At 43.2% G+C, this 24,713-nt stretch overlaps 1 protein-coding gene across 1 annotated transcript in view; it reads right to left on the bottom strand.

Annotated features, from left to right (window-relative positions):
* Positions 1 to 19,627, bottom strand: part of mmd (monocyte to macrophage differentiation-associated) — a 56,082-nt gene extending 36,455 nt beyond the window's left edge. Inside the window, exons 1-5 of the mRNA XM_034190248.1 lie at positions 19,232 to 19,627; positions 16,631 to 16,712; positions 15,071 to 15,231; positions 13,669 to 13,743; positions 9,912 to 10,013 (exon numbers count right to left, since the gene is read on the bottom strand). Of these exons, the coding sequence (XP_034046139.1) occupies positions 9,912 to 10,013; positions 13,669 to 13,743; positions 15,071 to 15,231; positions 16,631 to 16,712; positions 19,232 to 19,257 (446 nt within the window). The 5' untranslated portion in view covers positions 19,258 to 19,627. The remainder of the gene's footprint in view (positions 1 to 9,911; positions 10,014 to 13,668; positions 13,744 to 15,070; positions 15,232 to 16,630; positions 16,713 to 19,231) is intronic.
* Positions 19,628 to 24,713: the final 5,086 nt, after the last annotated feature.

Raw genomic sequence — 24,713 nt, forward strand, 5'->3', positions numbered from 1 at the left:
TTTTTTAGTGATTTGTTTTTGTACTTCACCCAAACTGGATTTTAAGGTTTTAAGTGAAACCTGGCTCCGTGAAAGTGAACTTGCTCCTTTTTCAAAGCTCCTTCCTCCTGGACATAGTTTCTTCAGCTCCCCTTGTATCACCGGTAAAGGTGGAGGTCTGGCTTCCATATTTAAATCAACCTTTCACTGTCAGCAGTCTCCAGCTCTCACATGCTCCAGTTTCGAGCTACAACTCTGAGGTCATCTTCTCCCATGACTGTTCTCTGTGCAGTGGTCTATCACCCACCCAAATTTAACAAGAACATTTTAAGGGATTTTGCAGACTTTGAAAAATCATTCCTTTATAAATCATTGGTTGTCTGGATAAGAAATTTCAGTTAAATATATCATATAGCTGACAAGCACACTGATAGTTGAGAACTGAAGTGAAGTTACTAGTATTTACAGACAGTGTGCAATAATTATTTAAACAAAATTAGGCAGGTGCATAGATTTGGGCACCCTTGTCATTTTATTGATTTGAATACATTTAGCACTAATTATAAGAACACAAAATTGGTTTGTAAGCTCATTGACCCTTGACCTCCTTACACAGGTGAATCCAATCATGAGAAAGGGTATTTAAGGTGGCCATTTGCAAATGTTACTCCTCTTTGCATCTCTTCTAATGAGTGGCAACATGGGAGCCTCTAAACAACTCTCAAATGACCTGAAAACAAAGATTGTCCAACATCACGATTTAGGGGAAGGATACAAAAAGCTATCTCAGAGATTTCAGCTGTCAGTTTCCACTGTGAGGAAATGGAAGACCGCAGGCACAGTACTAGTTAAGGCCCGACGTGGCAGGCCAAGAAAAATCTCAGATAAGCTGAAGCGAAGGATGGCGAGAACAGTCAGTCAACCCACAGACCTGCTCCAAAGACCTAGAACATGACCTTGCTGCAGCTAGTGTCTCTGTGCATCATTCAACTATACAGCACACTTTGCACAAAAAGATGCTCTATGATGCTGTAATGCAGAGGAAGCCTTTTCTTCGTACACGCCACAAACAGAGTCGCTTGAGGTATGTTAAAGCACATTTGGACAAGCCAGCTTCATTTTGGAATAAGGTGCTGTGGACTGATGAAACTAAAATTGAGTTATTTGGACATAACAAGGGGCGGTATGCATGGTTGAAAAAGAACAGCATTCCAAGAAAACCACTTGCTACCTACAGTAAAATTTGGAGGTGGTTCCATCATGCTGTGGGGCTGTGTGACCAGTGCAGGTACTGGGAATCTTGTTAAAGTTGAGAATCACATGGATTCCAGTCAATATCAGCAGATTCTTGAGAACAATGTTCATGAATCAGTGACAAAGTTGAAGTTGTGCCAGGCTGGATCTATCAACAAGACAACGACCCTAAACACTGCTCAAAACCTACTAAGGCATTCATGCAGAGGAACAAGTACAACATTCTGGAATGTCCATCTCAGTCACTAGACCTGAATATGATTGAAAATCTGTGGTGTAATTTTAAGCGGGCTGTCCATGCTCGGAAACCAACAAACCTGAGATGTTTTGTAAAGAAGAATGGTCCAAAATACCTTCAACCAGAATCCAGACTCTCACTGGAATCTATAGGAAGCATTTAGAAGCTGTTATTTCTGTAAAAGGAGGATCTACTAAATACTGATGTATTTTTTCTGCTGGGGTGCCCAAATTTATGCACCTGCCTAATTTTGTTTAAAGAATTATTGCACGCTTTCTGTAAATCCTATAAACTTCATTTCACTTCTCAAATATCACTGTTTGTCTGCTGTATGATATATTTAACTGAAATTGCTGATCCAGACAACCAATGATTTAAGGAAAATCATGGAAATCATCAGGGTACCCAAACTTTTACACACAACTGTATGATTATTATTTTCTTTATTTTTTAAATTGTCTGTGATTTTAATGTGCAGGTCTGCTGTGAGACCTGACCTCTGCTCAGAGACTTTCTCTATGTCAGACTCTTAATCTCATGCAGTCTGTTTTGAGCCGATGCATGAAAAAGGACACATTTTGGATCTTGTGTTGTTTTATGGATTGAATGTACAGATTACTTATATCTGCCACACACTTTTGTACGACCATCTACCCATTTTATTTCCCCTCTTAGTCGCTGCACCTTCTCCCACAGCCTCCGCTCCCGTTCACAGTCTCCGGGTTTTTAAATTCTTTAACTCCTGCTGCTGCTGTTAAAGATTCTTCTTTGTCTTCTCTGGGTGACTTTTGTGACCTCAGTGTGGATGTCTGTTTGAATTTTAAAAAGGGGCCAATGTCTGAATTCCTTCAGTCTGGTTTTAAGTCTCTTCACAGCACTTCTTAATGATCTTTTATTAAACCTTGATTCTGGTAACTGTGGTGTTTTAATTCTTGTTTCCTTCTCTGTATGCTACCCCGAAGCATGATATTCCTTTTCAGTGGGTCGCTGATGATGTTCAGATATATTTTCCGCTGAAGGTCCCTTCCAAAGATTCTCTTCAGGCTGTGCTTAACTATACTCAACAAAAATATAAACGCAACACTTTTGGTTTTGCTCCCATTTTGTATGAGATGAACTCAAAGATCTAAAACTTTTTCCACATACACAATATCACCATTTCCCTCAAATATTGTTCACAAACCAGTCGAAATCTGTGATAGTGAGCACTTCTCCTTTGCTGAGATAATCCATCCCACCTCACAGGTGTGCCATACCAAGATGCTGATTAGACACCATGATTAGTGCACAGGTGTGCCTTAGACTGCCCACAATAAAAGGCCACTCTGAAAGGTGCAGTTTTGTTTTATTGGGGGGGGGATACCAGTCAGTATCTGGTGTGACCACCATTTGCCTCATGCAGTGCAACACATCTCCTTCGCATCATCCGTGAAGAGAACACCTCTCCAACGTGCCAAACGCCAGCGAATGTGAGCATTTGCCCACTCAAGTCGGTTACGATGACAAATTGGAGTCAGGTCGAGACCCCGATGAGGACGACGAGCATGCAGATGAGCTTCCCTGAGATGGTTTCTGACAGTTTGTGCAGAAATTCTTTAGTTATGCAAACCGATTGTTTCAGCAGCTGTCCGAGTGGCTGGTCTCAGACGATCTTGGAGGTGAACATGCTGGATGTGGAGGTCCTGGGCTGGTGTGGTTACACGTGGTCTGCGGTTGTGAGGCTGGTTGGATGTACTGCCAAATTCTCTGAAACGACTTTGGAGACAGCTTATGGTAGAGACATGAACATTCAATACACGAGCAACAGCTCTGGTTGACATTCCTGCTGTCAGCATGCCAATTGCACGCTCCCTCAAATCTTGCGACATCTGTGGCATTGTGCTGTGTGATAAAACTGCACCTTTCAGAGTGGCCTTTTATTGTGGGCAGTCTAAGGCACACCTGTGCACTAATCATGGTGTTTAATCAGCATCTTGGTATGGCACACCTGTGAGGTGGGATGGATTATCTCAGCAAAGGAGAAGTGCTCACTATCACAGATTTAGACTGGTTTGTGAACAATATTTGAGAGAAATGGTGATATTGTGTATGTGGAAAAAGATTTAGATCTTTGAGTTCATCTCATACAAAATGGGAGCAAAACCAAAAGTGTTGCGTTTATATTTTTGTTGAGTGTACATAAGTAGCATTAAAACATAGATGGACTTAAACCTCTTAAAATTAAATGAAAACAGAAGAGGTTGTCCTGTTCAGTTGCCTTGACCTGGTCCAGGTCCTTGCTGGCTCCTGAGGCCCGCTAGCACCTTACATAGGATCCCATTCTAGGAATCTTACTGTGATGATTGATGGTGCATTTAAATTAGATAAAAGTTAGCTCAGTGGTCAAGTTTAACTTTGTCAGTTTAGGCTTCCATCCATCCATCCATTTTCTTCCTCTTCACCCGAGGTCAGGTCACGGGGGCAGCAGCTCAAGCAAAGCCGCCCAGACCTTCCGATCCACACACACCTCCCCCAGCTCCTCCAGGGGAACCCCGAGGCATTCCCAAGCCAGCTGAGAGATGTAGTCCCTCCAGCTTGTCCTAGGTCTTCCCCGGGGCCTCCTCCCGATGGAACGTGCCCCGAACACCTCTCCAGCGAAGCATGCAGAGGGCATCCGAAAAGATACCAGAGCCACCTCAGCTGGCTTTTTTCGACGTGGAGGAGCAGCAGCTCGACTCCGAGGTCCTCCCAAGTGACTGAGCTCCTCACCCTATCTCTAAGGGAGCACCTAACCACCCTGCGGAGGAAACTCATCTCGGCTGCTTGTACTCGCAATCTTGTTCTTTCGGTCAAGAGCCAAATCACTGCAGATGCTGCACCAATCCATCTCTCGATCTCACGCTCCATCCGTCCCTCACTGGTGAACAAGACCCCGAGATACTTAAACTCCTCCACTTGAGGCAAGGACACGCCACCAACCTGAAGAGGGCAAAGGACCTTTAACCGGTTGAGAACCATGGCCTTGGATTTAGAGGTGCTGATTTTCATCCAAGACGCTTCACACTGGGCTGCAAACCGCTCCAGTGCACGCTTCTATCCAAAATTAAATCTTATCTAAGCCAGAAAGATCTTGAAACCAGTCACAGCTGAACCGCTTGCAGCTTGTGCAGAATGCAGCAGCTCGTCTCCTGACTGGGACTAAGAAGTGTGAACACACAACTCTGGTGCTCTCTTCTCTTCACTGGCTTCTGGTTTGGTACAAGATTCTTTTATTTGTTTTTATGTCTCTGAATGGCCCTGGAATACTTGTCTGACCTTGTTAGCTTGCACCAGCCCTCCAGAGCCCTCAGGTGGGTGAATCAGATACTTCTAGACGTCCCTCAAGCCTTCATAAAAACTAAAGGAGATTGAGCCTTTGCAGTTGCAGCTCCCACTCTGTGAAACGTGACACCTTTCACGGTGCAGACTACGAATAGCCTTTCCAGTTTTAAAATGCTTCTTAAGTCTCACTTGTTCACCTTGGCCTTTGGCTGAATAAAACCACTTTTAATGGGTCTTTTATTAGTTTTATTCCACTGTATCATTGTTGTTTCAATTTCTTTTATTTTTATTGCTGTGCCCATTTTAATGTAAAGCAATGTGCTGTATAAACCTGACATTGGCATGCTGTCCCCGGAGTGGTCAAATCCTGCAATATCACACAGGGGTTCAAACAAGACTGAGCTGCCCCATTATTATTATTAATTATAGGCTATTTTCTTACGTACAATTTGTTCATGTTCAATGAAGCCCCTCTACAATCAGTCATAAACAATATTTACATTTTAACAGCATCTGCACGAGAGCATGTGTGCGCATACATGAGCTATTGACAAGCATGGACATTAACTTTGAGTGGCAATTAGCTTTGAGCTAGCAGAAGTTAGCGTGCATGCTGACACCTGCAAAATGTCTTGTAAATGACTCCAGAGGTGTTAGGCTACAAAAACAGCATTTTCAGTTTTACAAGTGTTTATTTCTCACTAGCTTTTACATAACATATGACAAAGTAGTTATATTTACACACAAATGAAATGGAGTTTGCAGCTAGCTAGACGTCATGGTACCACTCGACTCTGATTGTTACGCCCAGCCCTCAAAAAAGGAATAACAAAGCGAACAGAATGAGACTTTTTATCTTCTTAAAATTAGGTATATCATTTTTAAGGCATACAAAATGTTCACATAAAAGTACTTTTTCAAAGCTGAAAGTATGGACTACATGAATATATGAACAAGAAGAAGAAGGTGTTCTTATTTAATGTGGGTAAGCAACAAAAGCCCTAAGCCTTATTTGCAGAAGGGCCCATGGCCCGCGGTTTCGCATTTACGAAACCGCATTTACCGCTCCTTTCTTAATTCAGATGTATTGGAAACCACTTTGTCTCAGACTGTGGAATCTTTCAGGCGTCTGCTAATCTGGATTTTCATTCGGCTTCCCAAAACACAGCTGCACTTCAAGGCCGCTGTGATAAAAACCTCCTGGAGAAGAACAACGCTCATGCCTCACCCCCCCGTCTCCCCCCGCTCCAGCTCTGACGTTGACGGTGGACAGTGGACTGTTCAGGGCTGGGCCTCTCCTCCCTCCAGTTTGGTCGAACAAGGCCGTTGATGGCGCCTAAAGGCGGCCTCCGGGTGTTCTGTCTGATAACTGGACTCTTACAAATCTCGGTCGTCGTCTCTCGTCCTGTTGTTGTGTGTGATCATTGTTCATTGTGCTGATGGGTTTTTTTTCCTGCTTTGCTGCTGCGTGATTCAATGCAACAGCAATGAAGGTTTTTCTTTCCCAAGTTTTACCTTGTGTGTGCTTTTTATGTGTTCATGTACCGGGCCGGTTTATGTGTGTGTTGTCTGTCGTCATGAGGCCGGTCAAGGTTTGCTCAGCCCTGCTGTTGACCTAAAGCAGGGATATACATCTGGATCTGGTCCCCGGGCGCCTAAAGGCGACTTCTGCTCCTAACTGGCAATTAGGATGGGTTAAATGCAGTAATCACATTTCATTGTGCAGGGAACATGTTCCTTTGTGCATATGACAGTAAAATTCTTTTGAATCCTTTCTAAGCAATAGAAGTAGATAGCAATTCTTCTCGAGCTGCACTTGCTCTCTGGATGCCATCACAGCTTCATTTAATGTCACTGTTTTTTCATTATGAAGTAGAGGTTTTCCACAGAACACACAGCTGTTCATTTAGACTGGATACGTTTCTGACTACCATAAAAATGGATGCTGGCCTGCATCTCAGGGCAATGGGATGACCCCCTGCCAACGACTGCATGCCCATCTCAGTAATACACTTTGTTGTGATGCTATTCTGCTTTTCCTGTTTTCTGTTTCTTCAGCTTGTAACTGTTAGAATGACCTAAGCAGAGGGTCACCCCTTGAGTCTGGTCTGCTTGAGGTTTCTTCCTCAGTATCAGAGGGAGTTTTTCCTTCTCACTGTCACCCGTGTTCTTGCTCTTGGGTTGGTAAGGTTAGACCTTACTTGTGTGAAACACCTTCAAGCAGCTTTGTTGTGATTTGGTGCCGTATAAATGACAAATTGAAATCTTACCAAAACTTTCATTAACCATACCATTTACAAGAATAAAAAAACCCAGTGAAACATTAAATCACCACATGATCATTTTCAATGAAAGATCAAGTCTTTCAAATAATTTGTTCTGAATGTGGACAGTGAGAATGTTCACACCTCTTCTGAACTTTGAATTCGGACAGCAAAATGTATATACGCCTAGTTGGCAGGATCTTAAGGAAGTACAATATTAAATAATAGATCCCATTCTACACCTGCCTGACAAAAAACAATTTATACATTTCACTGTCAAAAGTCTATAAAACCAAAGCCATCAATAGAGCCTGGATGTGGGACCATTTGGTGTTTCTTGACTCTGTCTTGTTAAAGGTTTTAAGAATGTTTGGAGGAGAAAATACCCAACAGTGGTATGTATATTCTTTTCAGTTGCCATGGTGACAAAAAACAAAAAAACAAAAAAAACTTAATTCCATATATTTATGTCAACAAGAAAGCTAGCCTTAAACATCATACAACATATTTCAGCAATGTAAGATTAAAAACACTAATGATGAGCCTAGAGATGTTTTTTTCCTGAAGTAAAAAACATTTTCCCATCAACAGAATTTTCTATGCTTTTAGCATGTTATTTCAGGGGTCTCTTAAAATCAAATAATGCACAAATTAAAACTACTGCAATTAGTGATGGGTATATCTGTATCTTTACTAGACTAAAAAGCAACTCAAGATATGCATCTTTAAATTTTAAGTCTGTAGTGTGTAACTTCTTGAAGACTAAGTTTTCTAACTTTGTTTTTTTTTTGTGTGCGCATCAACATATAACACGGGACATTCTAAAGTGACATCAGCCAAGACGTTTGGAGCTGGTTTTCTGCCCAGTGGAATTGCCCCAGCTCAGTAACAGTGATACAGTTGGACAGAGTATACCGACAGGTTTCTACTGATTTATAGACACTAGGACAACCATTTTAAGGAAAGTAAACCATGACTATTCAAAAATGGACCACCTTGTGAAATGCGCCCACAAATGTGACCGATGTCACGTGACATGGTTACTCGTCCCACCTGTGTTGCATTGCATTTAGAGTGCAGTTTGGTTCCATATGTTTGGTACCATTGCACGCTGCAAACCCCGCCCTCTAATGGGGGCAGCGGTAAGATAAACATGCAGACTTTGTTTTGCTGATGGACAAGGATTTGGAGGAGCCAACTGACGGTGCTAATTCTCCAAACACACACACAAAACAAATCCACTGTGCTGTAAGCCATCTGGAGGCATGTAGAGCTGTTAGGAGGAAGATAGAATGAAAAGCTAGATTAATTTCTGACTTTTTTTTTTCCGCACTGAGGAGGTACATGTTTTTTGGGAGAAGTATACAAAGTCAGCGCATGGCATGGCAGACTTCATTGTCAGAATTATTTTTGGACTCTTGTTTAAACTTCGTGTCAGATTGTTGATGTAAAAGCAGCAGTGATGCACAAAAGCAGGACAAATTTCTGATGTGATTTTTCACTGGAGTGAGGAACAGTTTAGTTTTTTTTTTGGAAGTACACAAAGTCAGCGCAGTGACGCACCAAAATGTAAGTCCCTTTTCTGTTGTTTGTAAATTAATCTAAAATGACATGGATCTATTTTAGCCGTTATATGAAACAAATAATGAATGTTTTTTACATTCTCAAACATTATTTGTACATTAAAAGGGCAAAAGCATTGTGCAGTTTAAAGTGCATATCTTTGGTATATGAAATGTAAAATAAGATAACTATGGTAAACAAATATAGAATTATGAAAATACTGATGCATTGTCTTATTTCTGTCATCACATGCCCTAAGAAGTTAAGTCATAAACACAGGGAACTGATTTCCGTGTTCAACTTTCGTAGTTGGAGGCTGGGCACATTATAGCACACTCTGCAGACCAGCAGCGCAGCTGATCATCGACTCAAAGTTTGAGGGGCTGACGTCGTGGTAGCGGAGATCAACTCCTACTGGCATTTGAGCATGAACGTCAAAGATTTTAAGTGTATTGGAAAGTTTTTCCTGGGACCAAATCATCAGCGTTAGCTGACTGATGTCCACTTTGCTCCTGTGGAGTCTGGCTGACATCAGCGCTGGTTGATGTTGATCAACTTTTCACTCTCCTTTGAAAAAATACCGGACTAATCATGAAGAGTGTGAATGCAGTGTAAGTGTGTGTGATCCACCTCTCGTGGTTAATTCACAGCGAGGTCGAGTGCGCAACATTCTTCAAATGTAGAACTTAAAATAGCAGCTGTTACCTCAGCTGGAACTGGGACTTTTTTCAAATATGTCACTTTTTCCATTTCTCTTGTGTTGATGAAAGAAACCACCAAAGTATAAATATCACATTTGTGTTAGACTGGAAAACTGTGACAGCGTAAAAGCTACTGTAATGATGTTACCTGTTTCTTCTGCGTTAACTAGAACGCAGCCAAACATGTTGGTGATTCTGCCTACATGTGTGTGCCAAGCAGTTCAGTCGCACACACTGCCTTCATCATGCTGCTCACAAAATAGGGCACTGTATCAGGCGCTACGATCTACAAGCAAAAAGTCACCATGCAAGATACCTTTGTACTTTTCAGGTTTACTGTGCATCCATAATTCTATGTTGAGACATTTCTTCTCACTTTCAGTATTTAGAGCACAAGTGGACACTGGGAGTCAAACAAGTCTCGTGCAAACCTGCATGGCAATACAAAGCACTCAGACTCATGAAGGGTCAAGTCTGGACAACAATAACAATAAAGTCCAACCTCTCATCAAAACATTCCATGAAAAGACAACTGTTCTCAACATAACAGTCAAAGGGACCACACCAAGAGAAAACTTATTTTACTGTTAAAAATAAAAGACAAAAACTCACTTTTCATGGTAGTTGCAAACGTATATGGTCCCTGCAACAGCCATCAGCCAGACAAACCAGCGCATGTGTGCTGCCAGAGGGCCCAGTTCACGCAGATTCAGCCTGATCAGACACGGGACAGAAATGTGCACATAATTCACAGGAGAACAATCTAAACACAAATGCAAACAGAAGGAAATACAAGCTCGCACCTATGATGAAAACTCTGACGTGCCTTTTAGCATTCAGGCTGCAGCAGTCCGTGCAGAGGTTGTACTCTGATAATTGTGGCAAATATTGCGGTTGTAATGTGGTAAATACATGATCATAGATTCTCATCAAATTTTAGCCAGCAAACAGAAATTAGAAATTCTAATTACTAAGAATTCTGGGACTGCAGATGTTCATTAAAAAGTCCCACAGGACCTTCAAATCCCCTGTTCCAACTTCAAACATTTCTTTTGCGGATGATCATTCATGAGTAACATTTTATTCTAGGCACTGCCAGGCAATATCAAGGTACAGAAGTTGAACGGCAGGCATGAATTTCATCCCTGCACTGCCGCACAATTAGTCACCCAAATGTAACTCGATTTTATCCCGCTTGATGCAACTCTATATAAAAATAAAATTTAAATTTCGCATCCAATGACACATTTGCTCTCAGAACTTCTCTGCTGAAGGGGAAGAAGAGAGCCTTTAAGTCAGGGAACCGAGAGGCCCTGAAGAATATATAGAGAGAACTGAGGAGGGAAATTCGTAAGGCTCAGATCGCCTACAAGAGGAAGTTGGAGGAGCAGCTCCAACACCAGAACATCCGGGGGGTGTGGAGCAGCTTGAAGACCATCTCTGGGTTCAAACCCACTCCCAAACAGGCAGAAGGTGACCATCAATGGGCAACCAACCTCAACAAGCACTTCCTGAGGTTCGACAAAACCCCTCCTCCTCCTCCCCCTGCTCTGTCTTCTGTGCCTCTGCCCAATATCCCCCCCTCCCACCGTCACCACAGACTGCTTTATTCCCAATACACATCCTGGCACCAGCCAGACCTCCTCCCCCTCCTCCACCCCTACATTCCCCTTCCCCTCTACTCTTCACGGCAGACCAGGTCAGGAGTCAGCTGAAGAGAATAAAGGGCAAAAAGGCAGCAGGCCCAGACAAGATCAGCCCGAGGCTCCTCAAATCCTGCGCAGATGAGCTGTGTGGGGTCATGGAGCGGGTCTTCAACCTGAGCCTGAAGCTGAGGATGGTGCCACACCTCTGGAAAATGGCATGTGTGGTCCCATTGCCCAAAACACTGCACGCCAACAACCTCAACAGCTTCAGGCCAGTGGCACTTACATCCCACCTGATGAAGACCCTAGAGCACCTTGTCCTGTGTTACCTCCACTCCACGGTGTGCTCTGCTATGGACCGACAGCAGTTTGCTTACCGGCCCGGCATCAGAGTGGAGGACGCCATCATCTCCCTGCTGCACCTCTCGCTGTCCCACCTGGAGAGGCCCGGCAGTGCTGTGAGGATTCTTTTCTTTGACTTCTCCAGCGCTTTCAACACCATCCAGCCGTGGCTCCTGAGGGACATGCTGGTGATTGCAGGAGTGGACGAGGATCTGGCTGAGTGGGTCCTGGACTACAAACCAGCCCCAGTTTGTGAGGACCAATAACTGCGTGTATGACCTCCTGACCTGCAGTGTGGGGGCCCCCCAGGGGACGGTCCTCACGCCCTTCCTCTTCACTCTTTACACTGCAGACTTCAGACACAACACGGACAGCTGTGTCCTACAGATGTTCTCCGATGACTCCGCCCTCATAGGACTCATTATTGACGACGATGACGCGGAGTACAGACGACTAACGCAGGACATTGTGGACAGGTGTCAGAGGAACCACCTCCTCATCAACGCAGGGAAGACCAAGGAGATGGTGGTGGACTTCAGACGCTGCCCCTCTACATTCCCCCCATTGAACTTCCAGGGAAGGGACATTGAGAGAGTGGACTCATAAGTACCTGGGTGTTCATCTGAACAACAAACTGGACTGGACTCGCAACACAGATGCACCTTACAGGAATGGTCAGAGCCGCCTCTACCTCCTGAGGAGGCTGAGGTCTTTTGGAGTGAGGGGGCCACTCCTGAGGACCTTCTATGACTCTGGTGGCTTCAGCCGTCCTGTACGATGTGGTCTGCTGGAGCAGCAGCATCACAGAGAGGGACAGGAAAAGACTGGATAAGATCATCAGGAAATCCTGCTCTGTCCTGGGCTGTCCTCTGGTGGGGGACAGAAGGGTCCTGGCAAAACTTACATCTATGCTGGACCACGAGTGTCACACCCTGTAGGACGTTGTCTGCTCTGGAGAGCAGTTTCAATGACAGACTCATCCACCCTCACTGTGTGAGGGAGAGATTCCGCAGATCCATTTCTCCCGGCTGCTGTCAGACTGTACAATGAGCAATGCTAGTACTGTGGTAACCATAGCAACCAGGACAATAATCATGTCATTACCTGCTGTATTTATTAGGTGCAATAATTGAACTTATGGTGCAAACTCAAGTCACTTTACCTACTATATTTTAACCTGTCCATATTGTAAATATCAGAGTAACTTATCATACATTTCACGCTGAAGTCACTTTATCTGATCACTTTCACATTCCGACAGTGTATATCATCCCGGCAGTGCAGCACTGAACTGAACAATGGTAGCCTTAGCTTTACCCGGCACTCAGTGCTTTTTTTAGTTCTAGTTTTTTAAGAGATACTTGTTTGTTTTATTGCATGCCCTTCTGTCTATTCCTACTGTTCTATGCTGCGATGTGACACTGAAATTTCCCCACTGAGGGATGAATAAAGGCTTTCTTATCTTATCTTAATTCACCTGCACAGATATCGGCATCACCAAACACCTCTGTCCACTGACCTCATGACTCCATAAGCTCTTCCCAGGTGCCTTTCGATCTCAAAGGCCGAAGACCCAGAGACATGTATGTCACTGCCGAGATAAGTGAATGTCTCCATAAGTTCTTCTTCAACTACTTCATCACCTACAGATACATTTCTGATGGCGGAGTCCAGGAAGTTTTAAAAGACTGAATCTTAGTTTTGATCCAGGACAATCTCAACCCCAGACACAGATTCCTCATTCAGCTTCTCAAGTGCTGCAATCAGAGCATCCATCAACTCACAAAGATCACAGCATCGTCTGCAAAGATCACAGCATTGTCTGCAAAGTCAAGGTCAGTTAGCCTTTCCTTGCCAAGTAAAATTAAAAGTAAGCAACAACTCTTTTCAGACCTGGTCTTGGATCTGAGGCATTTAACAGTGCACTGTTCCATAAGCAAACCTGGTATCATTCCACACGATTCAGTTCGTCAGCTTTGTGTGGGTAAAAACTATAAATCGCGGCCAAAGGAACGGGAGAAGTATTTACCTTATGTTCACAAAAAAGTGGCCACTTACAGGAATTCTGATTTCAGTAGAAGTACAGGACTGATGGCATCAGTAAGTGAATGCACAAAATTTCCATCAGTACCTCTTAAAAACAACTGTATAATCATATCTAAGATTTTGAGTTCATACATACACAGATGAGGACCAGGGAACCTCTACTGTGGGACATAATGGCATCATATAAATACCAGTTTGATGGATCTATTTAGGAGTCTTGACGCATCACGACATATCTTTATTCAAGCAAACACATGTAAAATAATCCTTTTGGTTGCATGAAGGTGACTAATCGCAGGGATCTGATGGTACTCCACCCTCTGAGTCACACTTACCATGGCGCATAGGAGGCAGCAATGAAGAAATAGATAACCACTCTGTCACCTATATGGAAACAATGCTCCATCGACCTGAAACAGACACCGTTAACAGTAGGAAGATTATTTGTGTAGGTCATTTAGAGGTACACTCCTTTATACAGATCTTCTGATGGTGATAACATTTGGCAAGGATTAGGTATTACACTTACAAATCTCACAGACAGACTGGGCAATTCCTGTATAACCCCCCCACCCCGCAATTCAACTCAAAGGGCCATTTTTTCTGTTTGCAAGTCAGAGACTCAGTGGAATATTTACTCATTTAACACCTTTTCTGTGTTCTTATTTTGAATGCTTCAGCGACATCTCTTTCTGATGTGCTCTTATGATTCGTGTCACACCCACTGCCATTCCAGTCATCTGATTCATCTACCTGGCGGGACTTTACCCAGTTGATGTCAGGATTGAGTTAGCTTGCCTGTCACTACACCAGATTTCCATCTGCACCTTGGCCCTGCATTGAACAGTGATCTTTGCCTGGTATCAAATTTCTGCTTGCTGATTATTTTTGACTTTTGGACTCATAAATGTGACTGTTAAACAGATGACCTTCGTCTGTTTATCTTCTACTTAAAGCACACCGCTAACGTTTGTATCAACAGCATCTTTACAACAGTAAAGCCTGATAAACTTCTCACCTGTGCTAAAGCCATACCTTTCTGTCTGTTAAACTCTTCATTAGTGATCGATCTCTGCTCCCCTCCACAGCATGTCTTTTTCCTGGTTCTCTCCCTCAGCCCCAACCAGTCCCAGCAGAAGACTGCCCCTCCCTGAGCCTGGTTCTGCTGGAGGTTTCTTCCTGTTAAAAGGGAGTTTTTCCTTCCCACTGTAGCCAAGTGCTTGCTCACAGGGGGTCGTTTTGACCGTTGGGGTTTTACATAATTATTGTATGGCCTTGCCTTGCAATGTGAAGCGCCTTGGGGCAACTGTTTGTTGTGATTTGGCGCTATATTAAAAAAAAATTGATTGATTGATTGGAGACAAAATCAGCCCAGACTGACAGTGTGTCCCGGAGTGAGACATGAAGTGGACACAGGTGGACTGACCTTCAGACAGGTAACGGTCAACACCTAAGGTTACCTCACTTTTATGGCTACAAATAGCTCTGAATCTGTGTGCATTTTTCAGACGCTGTATGAATAATTTTATTTTTATCAGCTACATCAGGACTCACATAAGTTAAAGAGTCAGAAGTAATGATTCATAATCTGGAATATAGTTTTGTTTTGTTTTTTTAAGATAGTGTTATGGAGTGAGAGGTGCCCTTATTTTTCCATTCTAAATAAAAATGAGTCCAGTACCATCAAGAATGCAGCTAAAAATCAAAATGGATTTTCTACATCATCATCACACTCACCTCATGTGGCTCTTTTTCCAGGTGATTATATGAAACACGGTGGACACCACAAAGAGGGCGCACAGGCCCAAGCCATAAACCATGGCGGTGATCCGCTCCCAGTGATTATCCGACAGGCGGTGCAGCAGCGCCATACCCACCAAAGCAGGTACAATCAGGAGCTACAAAGCCCACAGAAACAGCACATTAGAGTGGGTCAATGTCTTCAACCCAGGGGTTGAAATACATTTTTAACCTACTTGCACTGGTGCTGCTAGTAACAAAAAAATTACTTGCACCAAAAAAAAAAAAAAAAAAAAAAAAAAAGTTACTTGCACAATCAAAAGTCACTTTCACACCGGGCCCACTGTCAGTGTTGTCCACTGAAGACACAGGAACTTCTGCGCCAGGTGCGCACAGCAGGGGGCAGAGAGGAGGTGAGAATGCAGCCTGCAGGTTCTCTGCACAGAGTAATTAGAGTGCACAGTTTGGCTGCAGACAGACTGTGCATTCTGACTTCTCTTCTAGTTTATATTTGTTCTTGTGCTGAGCTGCAGGTCTGCGCTCTGAGTTCTGTTATAGTTTATCTTTCCTCCTGTGACCGCGAGATGTGCGTGCCTGCAAACGAACCGTCCATGAGTAAATGTGGAGATGTCTGGAGTTATACTTCATGTGGAAATGTCCTGTCTCTGGCAATCAGTCTGTGAGCAGGACTTATGGATTTTATTTAAACACTTTTGTGAGTCTTCTCACAAAAGTGTTTGAGGAGGAACAGCTGCTGCAATCGGCATTTTTTTTTCTGTGATCTTTTTTGAATGTGTAGTTTTACTGCATTGTGTACACAGTATAAAAACAATCCTGTGTGATTTATACTTCGGGAACAATGGAACGCAGCAGGAATCATAAATTGGCATCTGGTAATGTTGTCTTGTGAGGGTGTGGCTTCCAGTCACACTGAGTACCATCCTGTTGCTCTGACTTGCACTGAAACCACTTAATTCTGCGTCAAGCACAGAACGCAAATAAAAATTAAACATGTTTAATTTTGGCATCCAATTTGCTTCGTCCTTTGCGCCTCTCGTGCTGTTGTGGCACCGAGCTGCATCTTCTCGGCACTGAGTTGCTTCCACTTGGCGTCATCATAATGACACACGACGCACTTCGGAGCAGCCCTGGTGTGAAAGGGGTTGAAGCAACTCGAAGCAGGTCCGGTGTGGTTATGACAGAGTTTGAAGGAAGAGCAGCAGCAGCGGCGGCAGACAGGTTTTTTTTCTTTTTCACGTGCGCGTGTGAACGAATCGTCACAGGAACTCGCTCCGTGTGTGTGAGTCATAAAACGGAGGGAAGACGAAGACAACACACTGGAAATTGTTTTTTTCCTTATTTATTCCTTTATTGGTTCATTCTACTGGTGCTTATAGTTGATAAAACTTGGATGAAGTTACTTGCACCAGCGCAAGTGCCGTATAAAATTACGTGCACCACTCAATATGTGCACAAACTAGCACATGCACACACTATTTCGAGCCCTGCTACAACCGTTTGTTCTATCGCATGTGAAGATGGTGACAAGCCTCTCACCGCGTGAGTGTAGCAGTTTGCAGCATGTTCATAACAGGTGGGCTGGTAACGGCAGTGAGCAGAGGCTCGCCTGTTCATAAACCTGAAACACAAAAACAACAAACAGCTCATAAATGACAAGTGAGCGTTTGTGCATCAACATTTTACGCAACGTTGGATATGCATCCACAGACTCCTATTTTTAAACAGTTGTCACTGCAAGAAAGCGGAGCTTCTTGACATTTTTTTTTTTTGGACAAAATAACATTGACGATTTGATATGATCTGATAACAAATCATAATCACTGGATGTTACTGAAAAACATGAGGCCAATAAAGCACACAGACATGGAAACCCAAAATTCAAAGTGGCATAACAGAGTCCTTGCAATAAATATGGAGCAAAAATAAATAAACTTTTTCAAGACAGTGCTGTAATATTAAAGATCATCTCTAAGACATTCGATAGTGTTGACTGTCCAGCTCTGACCCCACAAAAGCAGTTTTGAAATACTTTATTATAAAAATATACTGAATGCAACAACAGCATTATTTTCAACCATATAATCAAAATACTGTCAACTATGGGCAGTCCAGGGTGTCCTCTACCCAGCCTGGAAAACATCACCACATCCTGCTGCCTGAGGTTAACCAAGGCCATCACAGGAGACCCCTCCACCCTGCCTATCCCATTTGACCTGGTGCCCTCCTGAGGATGCTACAGGTCAACAAAGTCCCACACCAGCAGGCTGACAAACAGCTTCATCCCCTATCCCCCTTGGCTATATGTACTGCAAACACCCACAGACAGACACTCACCCACAGACCTACTCTCATAAACACCCCCCACGACAATGAACAAACACAGCATACCTCCTCCCACCTTTAGCACCTTAACAGCACTGGCTTCTGCACCCCCATTGTTCACAATCACTGCCCTAAATTTTACAGACACTTTTTAAATGTATTCATGTCTACATTATACATATACACTGAACAAAAATATAAACGCAACACTTTTGTTTTTGCTCCCATGTTTCATGAGCTGAACTCAAGTGCCGTGTGACCGGGCCTTTAGGATGGCCACAGTAAAAGGCCACTCCGAAATGTTCAGTTTTATCACACAGCACAATGCCACAGAAGTCACAAGTTTTGAAGGCGCGTGTAGTTGGCACACTGACTGCTTGTCTTTTGGAATGTTAAACTGAGTTTGATTTCAAAAATCAGATTGTTCGTAGGTTGCAGCACTCATAATAACTTCAGTCACAGCTTACTGCCTAAATGTGTAGCTGTACAAAGGAAACCGACGGAAAAAAGAAAAAAAATACATAAGGGGAGTGGGTTTGTTTTTAATGTAATGAGTTTGAACACAGGGTGAGCCCATGTGATACCATCTTCCACCTGTACCTGGACACTTCTGAGTCAAACCACATCCAATCCTCTCGACTAAATGCTTTAAGTGAAAATCTTGGAAACGGATTGTCATCCATCTGGATGTGATGTGTTGATGGGTTTTACGCAAGGCGCTGAGCCGATCCGTCAGCATGTGATGGATCACCGAGCGTACACTTTGAACGGTGACATCGTCAAATATTTATTAATTTGTTCATTGCCTACTTGCATAAGCATTTAAGCATTTTTTTTTCATAAACAAAAAAGGAACAGAAAGAAGACATCTTGTATTCTCTGTTCCTTATAACTTAAAAAAAAAAGGTCTGTTTCCTCAATTCCAAAACGAGCACCGTGTCATCACATCACATAAACATCATTAACAGTAATGTGATTGTCTTACATTTCAGCAGGTAACATTCATTTTTCCTTCTAATTTTCTATATTCTATCACAATTTTGTCCTAATACATTCTTTTAAATTCATAAACATTTACACAACATTTAATTTCTTAATTCAATGCATCTAGAATCCAGATTACATCCAACATTTAGTGGAGTGTTCCCTGCCCTAATATCCATCTGTGGTGCAAATTTGGTGTGAATCTGCAAAGTAGTTTTTGAAGAAATCCTTCAAAGACTGTATAAAAGGAAATTTTGATCCAGAATCCGTATTTGGCTCCAGATCACCTCCAAAATTTAACAGAGTCTTCCATGCCCTAATATCTATCTGTGGTGTTAATTTGGTGAGAATTTGTGAAGCAGTTTTGAAGTAATCATTCAAAGCCTATAACAAGTGAATTTTGATTCCAAATCCGGATCACCTGCAAAATTCAGCAGTCTTCCATGCCCTAATATCCATCTACGGTGCAAATTTGTTGAGAATTCGTTAAGTAGTTTTGATGCAATCCTTCAGAGCATATGTAAAGTGAAATCTTGAGGTAAAATCCAGATTCGGATCAAGATCACCTCCAAAATTTAATGGATTCTTCCATGGTCTAATACGTATCGGTGTTGACAATTTTGGCAAAATCCGTGCAGTAGTTTTGATGCAAACCTGCCGACAGTAATCCTTCAAAGCCTATATAAAGTGAAACTTGATCCAAAATCAAATCAAATCAAATTTCTTCTTAAAGTGTGGCAGAATGACACTCGGTTAAGTGTAAATCAGTTTCATCACACCTCAGTGACAGAGAAAACAAAATTAACACCCGAAAAGAAACCCGTCACTCACCTTGGAAAGCTGTCCAGTTTCTTCATTTTAAAGATGTTTAATGGAAGAGCAGCAAACAAAAAGCACGCAAAAAAAAAAAAAAGATTTGCTGCTGGGTGAGAAATAAAAATCAAACTTTAACTTGTCCGGAGGAAGGCCTAGTATTAGCATTAGCCACCCGACTAACTGTACAACAAGCTAACGCTTACCGGCAATATCAACATGACGCCAAAGGCACCGTTTCAGTCTTTTTCTTAATACCATCCTGGTACTAACGGAGGTTCACTTCCCCGTGTGGAAGCCTGAAATTACCATAACACGCCAGGACATAAGAAGAGAAACACATCTACAAGCAAGCAGCAGCGGCGCATACTACACGAACTCAGCGCACCCGAAGACCTGAATGAAGCGCGAATCCATGGCAACAGGCTGATCATCATCATCATCGTCGTCGTCTTCTTCTTCTTCTTCTTCTTCTTCTACTTCTTCTTCTTCTTCTTCTAATGGAGTTCCGGCAGGCTATACGCTGGTGTGCGCAATGCTGCCCTCCTCTGTTATGATGCCGATGTTACACTATATTCGCGAGTCAGTGTCAAGCGGAGAAAACGAATAATAGCACTCCTGATTTCTTCAGAGTTCCCATGATACGAAAAAAGGGACTTAAAGGAAAATGTGGTCAGTCCAAGATCAGCCAGTTCCACAAACAGGCGCTGCCTTTCTCTGCTGTATTTGCTGCATGACAACAATACGTGAATAACTGTTTCAGGGTTCCCACAATCACACAATCCGTCAGCATGTTTACCCATCCTAAAGTGGCCCAGTCTCACTCTAGTAAAGACAACCTCATCCCTACGACAAGAAGCCCGGAGCTGCCTACTGACCTGAACTGACGGCTGACAAGAAATATAAGTCTCGCCTTGTGCTCCCCGTCCCATTCTTCCTGCCACTGATTTTGGAGATACCTGCTGCATCTACTATAACGCTCGTGCTTCCCCAGTGCAAGGTGAAGGTCAGTAGTGCCTCTGCAAAGTGATTCTTTGGCCAATGCATCGGCTGTTTCATTTCCTACCAACCCACAATGCCCAGGGACCCAAACAAACAGGACACTAGAGTCCCTGTTCTCAGTTTATCAGAGACAGCACAAAATCTCAAACAGTAAGTCATGGCACGCCTCAGATGTCCTGTGTATAAGGGCCAACAATGCAGCTGCAGAATCAGAGAGGACAATAGAGTGTGTGGGCCCATGCTCTTCTATCCACCGCAAACACGCTGATCAACAGCGGTTTGAGCCAATAAACCCCGAAACCAAGCGGCACATCTACCAATCACTTGTCAAGTGGGCGTGTCTTTTTTTTTTAGCTCAGACGGCAGGATTCACCCTGCTCAGAGTAGAGGTGGGCGATACTGGAAATTTTGGTATTGATCCGATACCAAGTAAATACAGGCCCAGTATCGCTGATATCGATACCGATACTTTTTCATATTTAAGCTTCATAGATCCAAAGGATCCAAAAGACCGAGGATAGAATTTCGCCAAACATTGTATGTGACAATGTACGAGGTCTATTAGATAATAAACCGACCCTTTTATTTTTTTTTTAACTATATGGATTTGAATGACGTGCGATTACACCAATCATGCTTGAACCCTCGTGCGCATGCGTGAGTTTTTTCACACGTGTCGGTGACGTCATTTCCCTGTGGGCAGGCCTTGAGTGAGATGTGGTCCCGCCCTCTCGGTTGAATTCCTTTGTTTCACACGCTGCTCGAGACGGCGCGCATTGCTTTATCAAAATCTTTTCTGGACCTGTGAGGAATATCCAAGTGGACACTATTCGAGAAATTAAGCTGGTTTTCGATGAAAAGTTTAACGGCTGATGAGAGATTATGGGGTGTTTCTGTCGGTGTAAGGACTTCCAATGCAGCGGGACGTCGTGCAGCGCTTCCATGCGCCGTCGTCGGCCTGTTTCGACCTGAAAACATCCTAATTTAAGGCTTAATTCACCCAGGACGTTGTCAGAGAACAGAGAAGATTCAGAAAAGGCTGGCATGAGGACTTTATGCGGACATTCCACTGTTTAAGGACATTTTTTAATGAAAGACGTGTGCGCAAATTCGCGGAGTCGTTTCCGTGACGACTCGGCAAATCTGTGTGCGCCGCAACAGGAAAAACACCTCCGTGTTGAAAACCATTTGTAAAATTCAGGCGGCTTTTGATGGCTTTCAACAAGTGAGTAACTGAGAAATTGTTTAACAGCTTGGACATGTTCCAACTTGCCCGTTAAGGTTTCCAACGGAGGTGTTTTTCCTGTCGCGACTCCCCGCGGTCGGGTCCGGCCCGACATGCGACTCTGCCCGCACGTTTTTTCATTACAAAATGTCCGTTAACAATGGAATGTCCGAATAAACTCCTCATGCCGACTTCTTGTGAAAGTTCTCTGTTCTCTGACGACTTCCTGGATTAACAGAGCCTGAAATGTGGAGGTTTTCAACTTGAAACGGCGAGACGCTGCCGCCTCGAAGCGCAGATCGCCGTCAGGCGCCGTGGGCCATCCTTAAAGCGAAACTACCAGACCAAAATCTCTCATCAGCCGTTAAAATTTTTACCGAAAACCAGCTGAATTTATCAAATGGTGTCCACTCAGTTGTGCCTTACAGTTTTGAAAAAAATTTGATCAAACAAAGCAGCAGTCTCTGAGCCATTCCTAAACAATGAAAAAATCGACGAGAGGGTGGGCCACTCCTCACTCAAAGACTGCCCACAGGCAAATGACGTAACCGACAGGCGTGAAAAAACTCTCGCATGCCCACGAGGGTTCAAGCATGTCTGATGTAATCACACGTGATTCAAATCCATATGGTTTTTGAAAAAAATAATAAGGTCGGATACTTTTCTAATAGACCTCGTATGTGCATGTGTATGTGTCAGTGACAGGCTGAGGCACCCTCAGTGCAAGAAGGTACGATACCGCAGGTCGTTCCTCCCTGCTGCTGTCAGACTGTACAATAACACTGTGAAATAACCACATGCAATAATATGTCCACAAATCATGTGCAATAACAACTCGTTTACAAATCCCTGCACTAATATCACCTTATCACATCTAAATTCCACTTCAAAATTAGATGCTCCTATCTCTTTTTCAATCTCAATCATGTTTATATATATGCATATGTATGCATGTATGTATATATATATATATTAACAGCTGGACATGTTCCAACTTGTCCTTAAGGCTTCCAACGGAGGTGTTTTTCCTGTGGCAGAGCGTCGCGGCGGCTGCGAGCTGACGCTGCAATCCGCCCGCACGTCTTTCATTAAAAAAATCTCCTTTAACAGTGGAATATCCGGATAAAATGCTGAAACCGGCTTCTTCTGAAACTTCTCTGTTCTCTCACGACGTCCTGGATCAATACAGCCTAAAATGTGGTTTTCAGCTTGAAACAGGCTGACGACGGCGCCTGAGAGCGCTGCGCAATGTCTCGCACCGTGGGAAGTCCTTAAAGCGACAGTATCACCTCAAAATCTCTCATCAGCTGTTCAAATTTTCACCGAAAACCAGCTTAATTTTTCGAACCGTGTCCACTTCGATGTGTCTCACAGGTTTAGAAAAAATTTTGATCAAACAAAGCGCCAGTCTCTCAGCAACTTCTCAGACAAAGGAATTCCGACAAGGGGCTAGACGACTCCTCCCACAAGGAGTGCTCACAGGCGAATGACGTCACCGACAGGCGTGGAAAAACTCACGCATGCGCATGAGGGTTCAAGCATGTCTGACATAAAAACATATGAATGAAATCCATATAGTTTTTGAAAAAATAAAAAGGACCTATACTTTATTGACAGACCTCGTATATATATATATATATATACATACATGCATCTTTTGTCTTGTACTGTTACAAGTGTTATTATTATTGCTTATCCTTGCACACGCTGTTTGATAAACATTTTCCTCTACTCGCACCCATCTTGTGTGTTTTTAAGAGCTGACGTAACGTGAATTTCTCCTCTGTGAGATCAATAAAGTTTATCTTATCTTATCAACATTTTTGTTTAAAAAAATATCACTCAACACAACTTAAAACAAAATCTCCTGAGGTAGAGGGCTGACAAACCACAATACAAGGGTGCGCTGCTCCGTGTTGTGTGTGTGACGCAGCGCTGCTCTTACAGACAGAGAGTAGACTTTGATGAATCTGTGTGCGCAGCAGTCAGTGCGTGCGGGAGAGAAAAAAAAGCTTGAGTATCTATCTTTTTACACGAGGATCGTTCAATATCAATACCAGTGTTGGTACCGATATTAGGATCGATCCGTCCACCTCTAGCTCAGAGTGCCGCTCTCATTGGACCGACATCCACTTTTAACTTGTCATAAACTAAGCTAGTGGCGCTCGTGAGAGTGTGGGCGGGATTCCACCTCTGTCAGCAGCAATTTGATCATTTTAACTGGATTAGAAAGTTGCAATGAGATGTCAAACATATTCTATTAGCGCCAAACGCGACCACAACAGCAACCTTTCCTGCTGTCTTCTCATTTTCATTCCCTCATGTAGTGAATGAATGAATGAATGAGTCCAGTTTGTTGATACGATAACTCAGAAACAATAAATGCTGCACATTAAAGCAAGATAACATCTAGTGAACTCTGATGCACCAGAACAACAGAAAAAGCAACTTTCTTCTGCCTGTGTCATAGACGTGTCTGCCACCTGCTGGACGGATGGATGATGGACAACTCGGAGCTGTGAGACAGAACTACCCTAAATCAGAGAAGTAAAGCATGACATTTTGACTGTTTCATTACTTTTATATTCTAAAGCTGGACACAGACAAACAAACCAGCAGAAAGGCTTTTGGATAAATGTGAAAGATAAAGAAAGCACAGGAGAAAGAGAGTTTCTGATATGAAAGTTACCAAATCAGAAAAATTATTACACACAATCCTGCAGGAAGGATTGTTCACTCAAAGCAGGTTTCTTCCTTCTCGGCCTCTCTCAATCAGTGCTGCCCAATGTACAGGCTGCGGGCCGTGTTTGGCCTGCACTTCTATGACCACTGACAAATAGCAGCTCACTCTGCATTGTGATTTTTGACTCCTCCCACTCGCTCCAGCCGTTAAAGGAGCCGTTCACGCTGTTTGTGTGCAGGTCTCTCAGACTTTTGCATCAACGCCTCCCACCGTGCAGCATCAGTGTAATGTCAACAACTGTTTGCTGTTTTGTGCAAGATAAAGTCAATGAGGTGAAAAGGTTATAACCCAACACCAATGTTCTGTATGTGGGTAATGTTGCTGTGGCAAAGAGTCCCTTGGGGTCCAAAGAGTCCCTTGGAAGAGGTACCTATGGGTTTGAGCGACAACCTACAGTATACAATAATCAGAATGATGACAGAAATCCAGGTCACAAGAGATCCTGAGGACATTACAGGGACAACAAATGGATGGTGGTGAGTTGACCTGCAGTGGTGAAGCTGCTGTTTAGTGAGTGAGCGTGGATATCA

This window comes from Thalassophryne amazonica, chromosome 16 (assembly GCF_902500255.1).
Source record: "Thalassophryne amazonica chromosome 16, fThaAma1.1, whole genome shotgun sequence".
NCBI classification, from domain to species: domain Eukaryota; kingdom Metazoa; phylum Chordata; class Actinopteri; order Batrachoidiformes; family Batrachoididae; genus Thalassophryne; species Thalassophryne amazonica.